Source organism: Bos indicus x Bos taurus, chromosome 13, assembly GCF_003369695.1.
Source record: "Bos indicus x Bos taurus breed Angus x Brahman F1 hybrid chromosome 13, Bos_hybrid_MaternalHap_v2.0, whole genome shotgun sequence".
NCBI classification, from domain to species: Eukaryota; Metazoa; Chordata; class Mammalia; order Artiodactyla; family Bovidae; genus Bos; species Bos indicus x Bos taurus.
Window position 1 is genome coordinate 18961493 of NC_040088.1, and position 16767 is coordinate 18978259.

At 47.0% G+C, this 16767-nt stretch overlaps 1 protein-coding gene and 1 non-coding gene across 2 annotated transcripts in view; one reads left to right on the forward strand and one right to left on the reverse strand.

Annotated features, from left to right (window-relative positions):
• MMP24 (matrix metallopeptidase 24) overlaps window positions 1-16767 on the reverse strand; it is a 70302-nt gene that overhangs the window by 42686 nt on the left and 10849 nt on the right. The window contains exon 2 of the mRNA XM_027558099.1: window positions 11984-12566. Coding sequence (XP_027413900.1) covers window positions 11984-12566 — 583 coding nt within the window. The remainder of the gene's footprint in view (window positions 1-11983; window positions 12567-16767) is intronic.
• Window positions 3051-3123, forward strand: TRNAG-CCC. Its single transcript has one exon. It is a non-coding gene; the product is annotated as a tRNA-Gly (tRNA).

Below are 16767 nucleotides of genomic sequence, written 5' to 3' on the forward strand. Positions count from 1 at the left end.
GAGCACCTAAGGTGACTCTGTTGCCTACTAAAGTTTGAGAACCACTGCAGTAAGGACGGCTGGGAGTGATGACTTTGTGCCGTGAAGAATGAGCATGTTATGTTCAGTATCGCCTCTGATCTACTAAGACAGGAAGCATGTTGCCATTTCGGAAAGTCTTCTACTAAAGTTGGCTCAAGAGCCAGCCCTTGCCTTCTGTGCCTCAACTCTGCTCACATCCCTGGGTCCTTTACCTGCCTATCTCCCCAGCCAGCCCTGACATCTGCAAACAGTCCATCAGCAGCTACAACCCCAACACTGAGACTGTACTGTGTCGCTGTAGACTGGCATCAAGCGTGCCCTAAGATCTTCCTTTCCTTTTCATTGCTGTGTTAGCTCAGTCCTTACGAGTGGGTTTTGGTCTCAGTTTCCCTGCCTGGCACTCGGGTCCTAAACTGAGATTGCCAGGACCTGAATCTTTTCTCAAGATCTTAGCTTTCTTGAAGGACAGGGAAGCCTGTTGTGGTGCAATGAGTTGGACATGACTTAGTGACTGAACAACAAAAAAGCATTTGGAAGGTCACAGCACACAGGAGGTGGTCTCTCAATGTTACTGTCTGTATTTTTGCTCCCACCCTCTCCAGTAATACATGGACCATCACCTGTGGTCTTTGCTGCTGGACCGAATCACTGTGTCTCTTTGGTGACTCCTCAGAGGTTAGCCTCATCACTGCGGCAATTCTCTGCAATTCCTGTCCCACCAAAATCCTGCTTCTTTCTCTGTCCACACTACTGAGGTCCCAGCCTTGCCGCTGAACCCATCTGTTCAGTTCAGTTCAGTTGCTCAGTTGTGTCCGATTCTTTGTGACCTGCGTGGCACTGCAGCATGCCAGGCTTCCCTGTCCATTACCAACTACCAAAGCCTGTTCAAACTCATGTCCATCGAGTTGGTGATGCCATCTAACCATTTCATCCTCTGTCGTCCCCTTCTCCTCCTGCCCTCAATCTTTCCCAGCATCAGGGTCTTTTCAAATGAGCCAGTTCTTCGCATCAGGTGGCCAAAGTATTGGAGTTTCAGCTTCAGCATCAGTCCCTCCAATGAATATTCAGGACTGATTTCCTTTAGGATGGACTGGTTGGATCTCCTTCCTGTCCAAGGGGACTTTCAAGAGTCTTCTCCAGCACCACAGTTCAAAAGCATCAATACTTCAGTGCTCAGCCTTCTTTATGGTTCAACTCTCACATCCATCCACGACTACTGGAAAAACCATATCTTTGACTAGACCAACCTTTGTTGGCAAAGTAATGTCTCTGCTTTTTAATATGCTGTCTAGGTTGGACATAGCTTTTCTTCCAAGGAGCAAGCATCTTTTAATTTCATGGCTGCAGTCACCATCCGCAGTGATTTTGGAGTCCCCCAAAATAAAGTCTCTCACTGTTGAAAAGAACCCATCTGAGTTATAACTGATTTTTTAAAACTTCAGACTTGAGGGCTTAACCATGCAGTTTATCTAGAAAATGCAGTCGTTGATAAATAATTTAAAGATTATCTAATTTAACATGCTTATTTTGCCAGACAGAAAAATTCAGCTGAGGGAGAAACGACTTATCCAAAATCACAGAGCAAGTTGGTGGAGGAGCTGCAAACAGCCTAATGGCCCTGCCTCCCAGGAGCATTCCTGCTGCCGTGCTACACCCTCCACACTAGCTCTGGTTTGCCTCCAAACGCTGTGTTGTTTTTTTTCCCCACTTACAGCCAGTCTAAAAAGGGCTCTCAGGATCGCCCACAACACCCAACTTAGCTTCTTGACAAACACCTTAATGGCGCAGCATTGCCTCTTGGCTGCCACCATCTCTTGAGTGGGTGGTAAGTGCACTAGCGGGAATTCCCTGGCGCTCTGTAGTGTCCTTGGCCCACTCCCAGGAGGCCACCACAAGCCAGAGAGTTGCCCTGCCCAGGGAGGTGGCACACTTGGGGTTTTGGGTCAGCCCTGGGATGTCTGAGTTTCCCAGTTCTGGGCAGGCCTCCTTCCAAGGCCAGGCGTATAGCCACGCACTCATTCACTCTCTGAGAAGCGAGGGCCCATGTCTTCCTTGTCCTTTCCAGTGCCTTCCTGTAAATCCACCGTGTTTTCTGTCCTCGGGCTTGACTTATTGATGAGTTTAGACAAGGGAAGAGGGTAGACAAAGACCGTGGTCAGGCCTTAGTTTCTCAACTGAAATGCAGACGGCTGAAGTAGACAACCTCTAAGTAATTATATAAGGTTCTATTACTTTAGGTTAATTAGATTGAGCATGGAGCAGATCCTCTGGTTCCTCACCGCCAGTCTTAAAGTCCGAGCTCCTCAGCCCAGCACTCACAAGCCTCACAGTCTGATGCCAGTGCACCCTAGCCTCTGACTTGTACGCCCCACCCTTCTACTGCTCACCCCACGGGCCCCTCCTCAAGCTACTGACCTACTTGTGTTGCCTGAACACAGCCTGTAAGTTCCTTTCTCTGTCTTTTTTCACTCCCTCTCCCTAGAAGGCCTTTCCTACATGGATACTGGTCACTCTCTGATGATCTATTAGGTATCCTTAGAAAGGCAACCTGAATGCCACTTCACCTGGGAGGACTATCCAGGGTTAAATGGATTTCCTCTGAGCTCCAGAGCTTCCTTGGTAGCTCAGTTGATAAAGAATCTGCCTGCAATGCAGGAGACCTGGGTTCGATCCCTGCTTGGGGAAGATCCCCTGGAGAAGGAAATGGTAACCTACTCCAGTATTCTTGCCTGGGAAATCCACTGGTCAGAGGAGCCTGGCAGGCTACAGTCCTTGGGGTCCCAAGAGTCAGTCATGACTTAGTGACTAAACCACCACCACCACCTCTGTGTTCCCATGTATACCTGTTGCTTACAGTGTCTTTCATAAATGGTGGTCTCCATGCCTGTCAGTGCCACTGAACTCTTATTCATGGAGCTTACTGGAGGGGGAGGTAGACATGCAGAGACGAAATGCTTTATTCCAATGGTGATAAGTAGAATGAGGGAAAAGGAGAAGGTGTTGGGAAAGAAAGCCAGTGACACGGGACTTCCCTGGTGGTCCAATGGCTAAGACTCTGTGCTCCCAATGCAGGGGGCCCAGGTTCAATCCCTGGTCAGGGAACTAGATCCCACATGCCACAACTAAAGATCCCACATACAGCAGCAAAGATCAAAGATCCTTCATTGCCACAATTAAGACCTGGTGTGGTTAAATAAATAAAATTATATATAAAAAAAGTAAGTATGTGACAGGAGATCTTGACCTCCTGGAGGATGTATCATCTCAGCTGAGACCTGTATACGAGCGAAAGAGGTCAAGGTGAAGGTCAAAGAATGAGCACTCCTGGAAAAGAATATCTTATTGAAATCCTGAATGGGAAGAAGCCTGCATATTAGGAAAAGAGAAAGAAGGCCAGGATAGCTGGAGATTACTGAAAACTGAAACTGTTAGTCACTCAGGCGTGTCCGACTCTTTGTGACCCCATGAGCTGTAGCCCACTAGGCTCCTCTGTCCATGGGATTTCCCATGCAAGAATACTGGAGTGGGTTGCCCTTTCCTTCTCCAGGGGATCTTCCGGACCCAGGGATTGAACCCAGGTCTCCTGCACTGCAGGCAGATTCTTTACTGTCTGAGCCACCACAGAAACCTAACCTCTCAGGGAGGTTACTGAGAAGCTGGTATAAAAGGGAGCAGAGAGCTAGGGAGGATTTGGTGATGCAGGGCCTCAGAGGCCTGGTGTTGGGTACAAGGGCTTCATGATACTGTTTGTTATACTTTCAACATGTGTTTGAAATTTTTCCATAATAAGAATGACGAGAACTGGCTGTTGTATAGCAATATTAGTTTAGCCTTTACCTTAAAAATCGTTTTTAGCAAAGTGAAAGTGGAAGTCACATATCAGATGTTTTTGTTTAAAAATTTTTTAAATTAAATATTGCAAGCATTCAGAAAGGCATAAAAATAGCTTTTCTTTTTTTAAAGCCTTGGATAATCACCTATTGGCTTTGTTAAATCTTGGCTTTGCCATATTTGCTTCAGATATAACTGGCCCCTGTGTAGATTTATTTTTAAAAGGTCACTCTGGCTGCCACGGGAAGAAGGATAAGAAGTGGGCAAGAGAGGCTGATCAGGTAGGAAGTTTCTGGAAGCCAGACGAGACAGGATGGAAGTTTAAAGTGGAGACAGTGGTGGTGGAGAGAAGCAGTTACAGGGACAATTGGTCCAGGAGGTGGACGTGCTAGGCTCACTGCTGGTTCTCCTGAGGCAGGTGAGGGGAAGATGAAGGGAAGGATACCTCTTTCTGGTCCATTGCTTTTGGAGCACAGAGAATGGTGTGCATGTGAGTGTTTGTGGTACAGAAGTGTTTTAAAATTATTGCTAACAAAGTTGTTAATAACCATGCTCTGTTTTCTCTACCTTGTTTCTTATAACAATGTGTCTGATCTTTGAGAAAATATTATCTTTTATAAACATGACTTTGCTGTTATCCCATAGGTCATCAAAGCCTAGTTCCAAATTGTCCTTTAAAATGAATGCCTGAGACTTCCCTGGTGGTCCAGTGGTTAAGACTCCTCACTCCAAATGCAGGGTTTGATCCCTGGTCAGGGAACTAGATCCTACCATGTTGCAACTAAAGATTCTGCATGCCCCAAATGAAGACTGAAGATCCCATGTGCTGCAACTAAGACCCAGTACAGTCAGATAAATAAATAAACACATTTAAAAAAAAAAATGAATGTATGAAGTAATGTGGAGAAGGCAATGGCACCCCACTCCAGTACGCTTGCCTGGAAAATTCCATGGACGGAGGAGCCTGGTAGGCTGCAGTCCATGGGGTCGCAAAGAGTCGGACACGACTGAGCGACTTCACTTTCACTTTTCACTTTGATGCACTGGAGAAGGAGATGGAAACCCACTCCAGTGTTCTTGCCTAGAGAATCCCAGGGACAGGGGAGCCTGGTGGGCTGCCGTCTATGGGGTCGCACAGAGTCGGACATGACTGAAGTGACTTAGCTGCAGCATGAAGTAATGATGAAGAAACACCAGGGAAAAACTTGAACAAAATCAATCCTGAGGTCCAGTGAAACCAAAAGATTTGTTCCAGAATCACTCCACTGGGGAAGGCCAGAACTGGGGTGCACAGCTTTTATCCACACACCAGAACAGGAACACAGACCTGGGTTGTGCTAAGGAAGCTGAAAGAGCCCAGCAGGGGCCAGCACCCAGCCCCACTTGGCCTTGGTGCCTCCACCCACTCAGCACGGCTCTGAGGCGCTGAGCAGGTCACTTCTCTGCTCAGAAACCTTTTATGACTCCCCTCAGCCTTTGGACAAAAGCCAATTTCACAATCTGCTCTTAGCCTCCCTTTCCAGACTTTTCTCAAACATTCTTACTGGAAACAGCAGTAAGTCAAGGCCTCAAGCACATCCAATTCTCCACCATGTCCTAAATATGCCCCACACTTCTGTGGAGCCTTGGCCATGTTTTCTCTCTCTGTGGACTCCCCCACTCACCATTCTTTGTCCTTGTCCTTCCTCAAAGTTTCATCTTTGATACAACCTTCTTTCTAGAACATTCCCTGACCTCCCCAACCACATCTCCTCCTGTTTTGGTGCTTGCCCAGACCTTGTTTAAACTTCTAGCACACATTCATCCTTCTTCAAAAAAGGTACTGACTTTTGCATGCCAACCACAATTTTTGTTTTCTACTTTTTAAAAAATTCATTTTTTAACTGGAGTATAATTGCTTTACAATGCTGTGTTAGTTTTTATGGTACAACAAAGTGAATCAGCTATATGTATATACATATTCCCTCCCTCTTGAGCCTCCCACCCTCCCAGGTCATCACAGAGACCCAGCTGAGGCCCTTGTGCTGAACAGCTGCTTCCCAGCGGCTACTTATTCTGCACGTGGTGTGTATGCGTCACTGCTACTTTTCCACTTGTCCCACCGTCTCCTTCCCCTGCCATGGACACAAGTCCGTTCTCTATGTTTGCGCTTTTATTCTTACCCTGCAAATAGGTTCATCTGTACCATTCCAACCACTCTGAAAAGAAGTTGGCCCAGGGGACTCCAGCAGTTAAGAATTCACCTTCCAATGCAGGGAACTCAGATTTGATCCCTGGTGAGGGAACTAGGATCTCACGTGCTAAAGCACAACTAGGTCTGCATGCAGCAAATACTGAGCCTACCTGCCTCAATTACGACCTGATGCAGCCATACATATACAAATATTAAAAAAAAAAAAGTAGGTGGGGGACACAGATAATATAATCAATTAAAAAATATTTATCAAGTATCTAGAATGTGCCAGGCAGACACTGTGCTAGGTGTCATCGGCTGCAGTCTTCTTAAGAATTGGTTCCTCTGGTTTTGAGTCTAAACTCTACCATATCATAAAGCTAGATGTTTCCTAAGATTAACCTCTATGGTACTATTATAATTTACTTTTATTTGCTCTAAAACTATCTCCTTCAATGAGTGGAGTGGCTAAAGGCTACTCCAGAATATTGCAGAACAGGACAGTTTAGTATAGAGGGGAAAACACTCAGATCTGGGACAGAAAACCCTGTTTCTGGTCCTTGCTTTATTGTTTATTAGCTCCACGTAGGTCCCTGGACAACGTGTGGATAAGTCACATCTCTCTCTGAGTCTCCATTTGCTCCTCTATAAAATGAGGATGATATCTTCCCTGTCTACCTCATGGTGCTGTTGCCAGGATCAAATGGGGCCACATGCATGAAAACATCTGGAAAGTGCAAAGCACTGTAAGATACGAGGCTGTTAAAGTGACAGGAAAAAACACAGTCATAATAAGAGAAAATGAATGAAAGATACAGCAGATTAGACTCAAGTTAGGCAAAAGAAAGAACTTCCTCGTGGTGAAAAATTTTTCTGAATAGCTGCTTTTAGGGAAAGCGTTACACTTTCTATTTATTTGTTTAATTTTTGGCTGCACTGAGTGGCATGCAGGATCTTAATTCCCCAAGCAGGGATCGAACCCGTGGCCTATGCAGTGGGAGAACGGAGTCCTAGCCACTGGACCACCAGGGAAATCCCTGAGAAGTTATTTTTTTCAGACAAGAATGAAGATATATTGGAAGCTATTGATCACATTGAAATAAATTTTTGGCTTGGGAATTTGTTAGCGCTTCCCACCCCTAGACTTAGGTGGCTAGGTGGTATTCTGAGAATACAGAAGATGCAGGAGACATGAGTTCAATCCCTGGGTCAGGGAGATCCCCTGGAGGAGAAAATGGCAACCCACTGCTGTATTCTTGCCTGGAAAATTCCATGGACATAGGAGCCTGGTGGACTACACCCCAGGGGGTCGGTCACAAAGAATTGGACATGACTGAGCATGCACACGTACATATGCACCCCTAGACTCACTCAGGGCTCTAACTTTTCTTGACTACAGGTGCAAATTGAGAACTTTCTCCATCTGCCCAGAGCAGACTCTCAAAACCAGTTGAGAGAGCAGGACTCCATTAATCCCTGGGACCTGGAGTCACCTTCTGTGCTCATGTGGCCAGTGGTGATGGGTTTACCCCTTTCTGCCTATAGCGACCTTCCTCAGAATTAAATTGGAAGTTAGGAGGGCCAAAAATCTATTTGTGGGGCACTCAGCTAATAATAAGAGAAAGAGATGTTTTAAATAAACCAAATGCAGGAAGCCAGTTAGAGAATCAGTGGGACCACCCAAAGTGCAAAATATAAGAAAAAGACTCAAGAAAGCAAAGGAGAAAACAGATTGAATGAAACTGGCGGGGGGGGGGGGGGGGGGGCTTTGTCTTTTGGTGATAAAAGATTGGAAATATGAAATCAAAGCCGAGGATAGTGAAAATGCTTTCAACTAAGAAGTCAGGAGACCAAGGAAAAGTTCTTCTTTAGGCTTAGTGACCTTGGGCAACTTACAGCAATTCAAGAAATACCTGTTAAGCACTGCTGTTTGCTTTCTTGGTGATCTCTAAGGTCATGGCCACCTCTTAATTCCTCTCTATTGTATGCCACTTCCACTAGATGACAGCCTACCTGAAGAGTTGTGAAAGAAGGGTATCATCCTAGAACCAGTGTCAAGAGGAATAACACTAATTTCACTGAAGGAAGGATAGGGAGGCAATGAATCTTATCCCTAAGAAGATTTTAGAAGGCATCCTGAGACCACAGGCCCGTGAGTGCCCATTTCAGATGCATGTAAGTCTTTGGCATACAGGATAAAGAGCAGAATTATGGGTTGCTTACTGAGTAATTAACCATGAGCACCGAGGGACTTCCCTGGTGGTCCAGTGGCTAAGACTTCACTTTCCAGTGCAGGGGGTGCAGGTTCCATCCCTGACTGGAGAACTAAGATCCCACATGCCTTGCTGTCAAAAAACCAAAACATAAGACAGAAGCAACATTGTAACAAATTCAATACAGACTTTTAAAATGGTCCACGCTAAAAAACAAACACACAAAACACCAACAATGAGCATCCAGAGTTGGGGACTGTGCTGAATCTAAAAACATAAAGTGGGGTGGTGGTGGTGAGGGGGTAAAATAAGTAAATAAAAACATAAAATGCTTTGGTTGGGGAAGGTCCTGCCTAAGAACACAACTTTTTTCCCCCTAAATGATGTTTACATTTTTTTTTTTAAATAACAAACTGTCTGGAGCTGCCTCAAAGTGCTCCTCTGAGAAAAGAGAAGAAAATGCCTACAGAAGTCAGGGAAAGTTTCCTAGAGAGCAGGGCTTAAGCTGGAACTTTAAGAAAGGAGGCAGACAGATGCGGGGAGGTACAGACGTAAACAGCATGCGTAAATGTCCAGGGAAACACGGGTAGCTTGTCTTAGGATAAAGAAGAGATGAGCTTGTCTGGAGTAAAGATGTGTGTGGATGAACAGGGGGAAAGGCAGCTTCTAGTGAGGAGGTAGGGAGAAGTCAGACAACAGAAACTTTAAAAGATAGAGCGAGGACTAAGCAATGTTATGTGTTGGCTGAAAAGCAACAATATTTCTATAAGGTTTCAATCACGTGATCCACTGGGATTCAGTGAGAGGATAATAGCGTGCAAATCATTCAGAGAAGCAGTGGATATAATTATCTTACAGGAAGTTTTGGATGATATATTAGAAATGGAATAGAATCTAAAAAATGGATTCACAGAATCCAAAAAATAGAATCTAAAAAAATTTCACAATGGAGTCATTGTGAAATTGAGGGTGATTTTTTTTTTTAAACCAAGGCCTGAGAACTCAGAGAGAGACAGAAAACAGTAGAAGAAAAGAAACAACAGGAAAATAGAAGGCAAGAAATAAACGGGTGGATATAAATAAATAGATGGAGCTGGTCACGTCTCTAAATGAAGGGAGATTAAAAATGCAGGGGGCCCCAAGAGACCATGCCAGGACTTGTCTGATTTAAATTTTTTATAAGTGATCCAGAAGAAGTAGAGCAAAGTGAAAATTTCAGGACTGCAGATCGTATTAAGCCCTTTCAGGTAGGGGCACGCTCTGCCAAAGGACAGAGAGAGAGAGAGAGCATGCACTGAAGGAATATACTGAGTGGGATGCAAAATGGCAGATAAACGTCACCCTGGGGAAATGTAAGGTAACAATGTGCTCTGGTAAGAATAATCCACAGATAGGGTGTTGTGTTCCAGGCTATCAGTTTTGGCCCAGGAAAGGGATCAGGGAGCTGCTGAGGATTGTTTCCTAAAGGCAGTGTCCTAATATGTTGCGGTCAGGAAGGCTGACAAAATTATGCACACAAGTGGGAAGGGACCTAAAAACCAAAGAGGAAATCATTCTCTATTGTATAAGACGCGAAGGTCGCATATCTGGGGACAATGGTCAGGTTGACATCTATTGAAAGTTAAGGCCCAAGGATAGCTAGAAAAGGGCAACTAAAATGACTCAGAGAATGAATGTGGCTATTCTAGAGGTGGTCTATTGTAAGGGGGAAACTTAAGCATGAAAAAACAAAGGCTAAGAGAGGTGGAATAATCAAAGCCTCTATAAAACTGATAAAAATAAGGAGTAAGTAGCACTACTCTCTCTTCAGATCCTAACATATTCAAACAAAGAGCTTGTTCTTAATGCTTGAAATATCACAGGAATAAACGGGTTTCAAAGTTGCAATCATTTAGCCCCATCTCTTTGTTGTTGTTGAGTTGCTAAGTCGTGTCTGACTCTTTATAGCCTCGTGGACTGTAGCCTGCCAGGCTCCTCTGTCCTTGGGATTTTCCAGGCAAGAATATTGGAGTGGGTTGCCATTTCCTTCTTCAAGGGATCTTCCCGACCCAGGGATCAAACCCTTGGCTCCTGCCATGTCTCCTACATTGCAGGCAGATTCTTTACCACTGAGCCACTGGGGAAGCCCCTCTCTTTTTGTATTAGAGATGGTAAAGTTCAGGAAGGAAATGGCCCAAGGTCACAGAAACCATGGTAGGATTAGAAGCCCAGGCCTCCTAAATCCCAGACTGGGTGGGGTCTTTCCATCTTACCCTGTGCAACTGGGAAGACTAAAGGAATTCTACTTTTTATAGGGTATAAACTCATGAAATGCATCACTTTGATATCAAATAAAGCTGAAAACACAAACAGGCTAAGGAAAGTTTTCACTCAAAGTCAACAACAATTATAAGGCCTTTGGAAGAAAACTATCAGCAAGACTAAAGACTTTCTACACACTTTGATTTGGGGGAATCATATACCTCTTGACAATCTGAAGAAATCTAAGGATTCTCTCCAAGAAAAACACATTTGCACATGCAAACATAATTTTATACAAGATTTCAGACTCCGGTCCCCAGTTAAGAATCCTTGTTCTGGCAGATTCTTCTGAATAGACTGCTTCAACAAACACACTCCATCTCTTATGATAAGTGAGGCAATTACTCTGATATTCTTCATCAAAAAACAAACAGCCCCCTCACCCCACTCCCAAACCTACCGTCTCAATCTCACTTATCAGAATTGCTATAGGTTGGGAGAGACCAAAGAAATTACCTAGTCCAATGCCCCTGCCCCGACTTGTGTGACACAGGATAATGTCATAGTTAAATATGTGGGGGAAAAAAATTGTGGAGACTAGAATCAGCCTGCCTAGGTTAGAATTCCAACTCCATCACTCACTAGCTGTGTGACCTTGGGCAAGTTACTTAGTTCTTGGAGTCTATATCCTCATCTGTAAAATGAAAATAATTACAATTATCTCGTAGTTAGGAGGCTTAAACGAGATAATTCTTATAAAACTTAGCACCAGGCCTGGCACATAGTGAGCGCTCAGTAAACGCTAGCTGGCATGATTGTTATTATTATGCTTGTATCCATGCAGGTATTATGCATGCATCCATCCAATCCCCTCCCGGAGCTTTTGCTTGCACATGTCTGTGATGAGCAGCTCATCGCCTCCCAAGCTGGTTGAGCAGCTCCGATTGTTACAAACTTATTCCGGTATAGAGCGAAATCTGCCTTCTTGCAACCCTTACCCCCGCCCCTGTGGGCCCTAGTTCTGTCCTGTGGGGCCACGCAGAGCAAGTCTATCCTTCCTCCACGTGACAGCCCTTCAGATAGGAAGACAGTGATCGAGTCCTTCCCCGGTCCCCCGCCAACCCACCCCCCCTAATCTTCCCGTCTCCAGCTCGAACATCCTCGGCTTCTCCCAACCCACAACAGACTGGCTGCGCTTACTATTTACTCCCAGGCGTTGTACGGTTTCCCTCACACATAGTCATGCAGGCCACACACCCCACCGCCGCCACAACAATCCCGACCCTCCCGCTCCGCCCCCGCCCGCTGCCCCTGTCCGCGGTGCTGAAGCGGCTCCGGGCCCCGCGGGCCTGCGCGGCCCTCACCGGCCCCCGCCCTGGGTCTCTAGCCCGGACCCCAGGCGTCGACCCCCGGCGCGCCACCTCCGCGCCCCCGGCCCCGGTGCCGCCCCCCGCCCTGCCCGGAAGCCCCGAGCCCGCAGCCCGGCCCGGCGCGGCAGCCCCACCTGCCCGGCGAAGGGCGCCTCCGCCTCGGCCGCCCGCGCCGCCCGGTCCCCGGGCCCCGCCGCCGCCGCCCGCGCGGCGCCCGGGAGGCAGCAGAGCGCGGGCAGCAGCAGCAGCAGCCGCCCCGGGGCCCGCCAGCGGCTGCAGCGCGGGGCCAGGCCCAGCGGCGGCGGCGGCCCCGGCGCGGCGCGGCCGCCCCGGCTCTTCGGCATCCCGGCGGCGGGGCCCGGCCGCCCGGCTGCGATGGCGGCGGCGGCGGCGGCTCCGGCCGGGTTCTCCCGCTGCAGCCGCTGCGGAGCCGCCGAGTCACCGCGCCGCGGACACGCGCCCGGCCCGCCTGTCTCCGCCGCCGCCGCCGCCTCGGCCGCCAGCGCGCCCCCGCCTCCGCGCGCCCCGCCCCGGCGGGGGGCGGCCAGGGGCGCGGGGGCAGCACCCAGGCGGGACCCGCGGGGCCGGCGGCACCGGACCAGCCTCGGGACGCGAGCCGAGGAGTGGCTTTCGGTGCGGGTCGCAGAGGCCAAAAGAACAGCTCCGGAGGCAGGGTCCAAAGAGATGGAACTGGAGGAGGGGGCCCGAGGGGCAGCCCTGTGGGAGGGGGAAGAAGCTAAATAAATAATCCTGGAAACAGAACCGCGCCATGGCTCTGGGGGAGGATATCTGGGATTGGGGGTCCGAAGCCAAAGGCTTAGTCTTGGGAGAGAGGGTCTGAGGTGAGGCGAGGGGTGACACTGCAGGCGGGGGTCTGGGCCTGGCAGAGGGGAGTGAGGCGCTGCCCTGGGGTAACGGTTAGGTTGGAGGGAATGAGCTGAAGAAATAGCCCTGGAGAAGAGGGTCTGAGAAGGTGGCAGTGGAGAAGGGAGGGCAGGGAGGGTGAGAGACTAAAGAATAAACCTGAGGAGCGTTTCAGGGGGTAGACCTGGAGACATTAGGTGACAATAAGGTGAAGCTCATTCTCTCACTCCCAGAGGGAGAGACATCAACCAGACATCTTTCGTCCAAAACCACCCGTATTTATCGAACACTTTCTATATATACATGTAGGGCTCTGGGCTACTTGGGATTAGAAGAGAAAAAAAAGAGGCCGGTTCCCTGAAGTGTAGAGGTTTATAGTTTGGTGAGAAAACTTAACTGGGCGGCAAAAAAAGTGTCAAAAAACATACATGCAGCTGCTCCAGGGATCAAAAGGGACTTGATGGGGTGGTGAAGTCAGGACAGCCATTACTGGGGTCAGGTGGGGCAACTCTGGGTAAGCCTTGAAGGAAAAGTCAAATTTACACGAGGGAAGGGGAATGGAGAAGGCGGGATATTGGGCAGGAAGGTAAGGGTATACAAGATATGGTTGGGCCAGTAGATCTGTTTCTCTGAAGCACAGGGTTTTCCCATAGGAAAGTGCTGGGAAGTAGGGAAATAGTCCAAGACTGTAAATCCTAGGGGAATGGATTATGTTCTGAAGGGCAATGGGAGTGGTGGTGATTGAAGGCTTTTTTGAGCAGGATGGTGTGTGGAAAATGGTGTTTTATGGTTACCTGTAATTTGGAGGTGTCAGGCTTTGGAGTCAGATCCATGTTCAGATCTTGACTCTGTTCCATTTTTATAGAATGATGCTGATATTACTGCATAAGGTTGCTGTAAGGATGAAGTGCTTGGCACCTAGTAGGTGTTGCATATTAGTTCCCCTCCCAGTGTACAAAATAATGACCAGAAGAGGCAGAGAGATTAGTTGGGAGATTACTGGAACTGTCTAGATACAAGGAAATGATGGTAACAGACAGAATTAGCACTTATTGAATGCCTACCATGTATCAAGTACTGGTTTAAACCCTTTAATGTTTTGTATCTCTAACCACGTTTCATAAGTGGCAGAGCCAAAGCAATCTGATTGCATAACTGTTTTTTTTTTTTTTTTTTCCTTTTAGAATGGGGCCATAAAAAAAGAAATTTAAGAGATATTGAACAAAGGAGAGAAGGAAAGGAGTTTGGAGTAATGGCAAACCCAGAAAGATGGGTGATGATATATTTGCAGACTTGTCCTAAGGAGGAACAGGCTTGAGGGAATCAACAAGGAGTTTGGTTTTAGGCTTGCTGCGGTTGAGGTGACCCCTGAGATGGGTACAGCAATGAGTTCAGAGGAGGGTGGAGAATAGATATTTTGGAAACATCCAGGTTAGTATGATAGCTGAATCTGAAGGATAGGAGTAGAAAAGAGAAAAGACTGAGGAATCAGGATTGTGAAATACATATGTGTTAGTTGCTCAGTCATGTCCAACTCTTTGCAACCCCGTGGACTGTAGCCTGCCAGCCTCCTCTGTCCATGGAATTCTCCAGGCAAGAATGCTGGAGTGGGTTGCCATTCCCTTCTCCAGGGGATCTTCCCGATCCAGCGATCAAACCCGGGTCTCCTGCATTGCAGATGAGTTCTTTACCATCTGAGCCACCAAGGAAGGGAGAGAAGGATTTCAAAGCAAGAGAGAGGTGTTGGCAGTGTCAGGGAGATCACAGAGTTGGAAGACTGCATCCACAGCATTTGCTTGAACAGCTCATAGTCTAGGAGGGAGATAGACATAAGCAAGTCATTTTGGTTATGTGATAAATTACAACAGAAATGAGAACAAACTCTTATGGAAACACCGAGGAAAGAGCAACAGACTGCTCAAAGTTAGGAGATTTGGGAGAGGGTGCATTTCAGAAGGAGTAAATAGCACATTCAAGGAGTGAAAGGAAACAGACTGGACTGAGTCTAAGGACAAGATCTGTCTTATTCATTTCCTTATTCCTCAGGCCAAATGCTCATTGAAATGCAAATGAGAATGTAGGGCTCCAGTGGTCTATGCGCCAGCTACCAAGGGTGGTGGACATGAGTGGCAGTAGGTAATTGGTGATAAAGAAGGAAGAGGCTGGATGCTTATAAAATGTAACCCTAAGGTAGGTCCCTAGTAGGAAAGGTCTAAAGAGCTTTGTGAAGCCAGCCCACGAGGAGGTTTACCAGGCTTCAGAGTAACACTCTAAGATGCGGTCACTAGAGGGCTGACTTTTCTTTTCCCGTCTTCATGGAAAAAGCACTGGGCTTAGTTAGTCAGAAACCTGGATTCAGTATTGGCTGTCACTAATTTGTTGTGTATCTTTGGGCAAGTCATTTCATCTCTTTGAGCCTTGGTTTCCACATTTGTAAAGCAAAACTAATGATCCTGACCTCTCCACTTCATGCAGCTGCTGCTGCCTCTAAGTCGCTTCAGTCGTGTCTGACTCTGTGCAACCCCATAGACGGCAGCCCACCAGGCTCCCACGTCCCTGAGATTCTCCAGGCAAGAACACTGGAGTGGGTTGCCATTTCCTTCTCCAATGCATGAAAGTCAAAAGAGAAAGTGAAGTTGCTCAGTCGTGCCTGACTCTTAGCGACCCCATGGATTGCAGCCCACCAGGCTCCTCCGTCCAAGGGATTTTCCAGGCAAGAGTGCTGGAGTGGGGTGCCATTGCCTTCTTCGCCACTTCATGCAGAGGACCACATAAATGCTTGGGATTCACTTTGTAAACTAAACAGTTAATTGAGCAGATGTTAGGAAAAAGTTACGTATTGATAACCTTATCAAGAGGCATTATTTTCATCAGTGCTAGAGCTCCCTATAGGGAAACTGGAACCCTCTCTTTCCTTTACCTCCTCTCTTAATTTTTTGTTCAACAAATATTTCTGAGCTATCATTTGGGTGCTAGCTGGGGTGGGGGACATAAGGGAGATTAAGTGATAATTGCTTGCTCTAGAAACATAGTCAGTTTGGGAGATAGATACATAAATAGACACCAAGAAGATAAAATAGTATGTGCATCACCTGATGCAAGGAGCCAGCTCATTGGAAAAGACCCTTCAGTTTAGTTCAGTCGCTACCAGTTGCGTCCGACTCCTTGCAACCCCATTAACTGCAGCACGCTGGGCCTCCCTGTCCATTACCAACTCCCAGAGCCCACCCAAACTCATGTCCACTGAGTCAGTGATGCCATCCAACCATCTCATCTTCTGTCGTTCCCTTCTCCTGCTCTCAATCTTTCCCAGCATCAGGGTCTTTTCAAGTGAGTCAGCTCTTCGCATCAGGTGGCCAAAGTACTGGAGTTTCAGCCTCAACATCAGTCCTTCCTGATGTTGGGAAATATGAAAGCGAAAGGAGGAGGAGGTGGCAGAGGATGAGATGGTTAGATAGCATTACCAACTCAATGAACATGAATTTGAGCAAACTCCAGGAGATAATGAAGGACAGGGGAGCCTGGTGTGCTGCAGTCCATGGGGTTACAAAGAGCTGGACACGACTTAGCAACTGAACAATAGCAACATGAAGAGGAATCAACAAAAGACACTGAAAAGGAAGAAGAAAAAGAAGAAACCCAGGAGAGTGAGAAATTCTGGAAGAAAAGATTGTAAGAAAGAGAGAATAAACGATGGTGTTACATGTTGTTTACAGATCTAATCATATGCAGATTAAGAAATAGTCATTGGACATGGAAGGAAACTAAATGTCCGTTAGTCAATGGATAGAGAAGATGTGGCACATACACAGAATGGAATGCTACTCAGCCATAAAAAGGATGAAATAATGGTTTTGGCCGCAACACTGATGGACCTAGAGATTATCGTACTAAGTGAAGTTAAGTCTAAAAGAGAAAGACAAATACGATGTGAAGTCTAAATTAGGACACAAACGAACTTATTTACAAAGCAGAAACAGGCGCACAGACATAGAGAACAGATTTGTGATTATCAAGGGGGAGGGATGTAGGGGAGAGGTGGACTGGGAGTTGG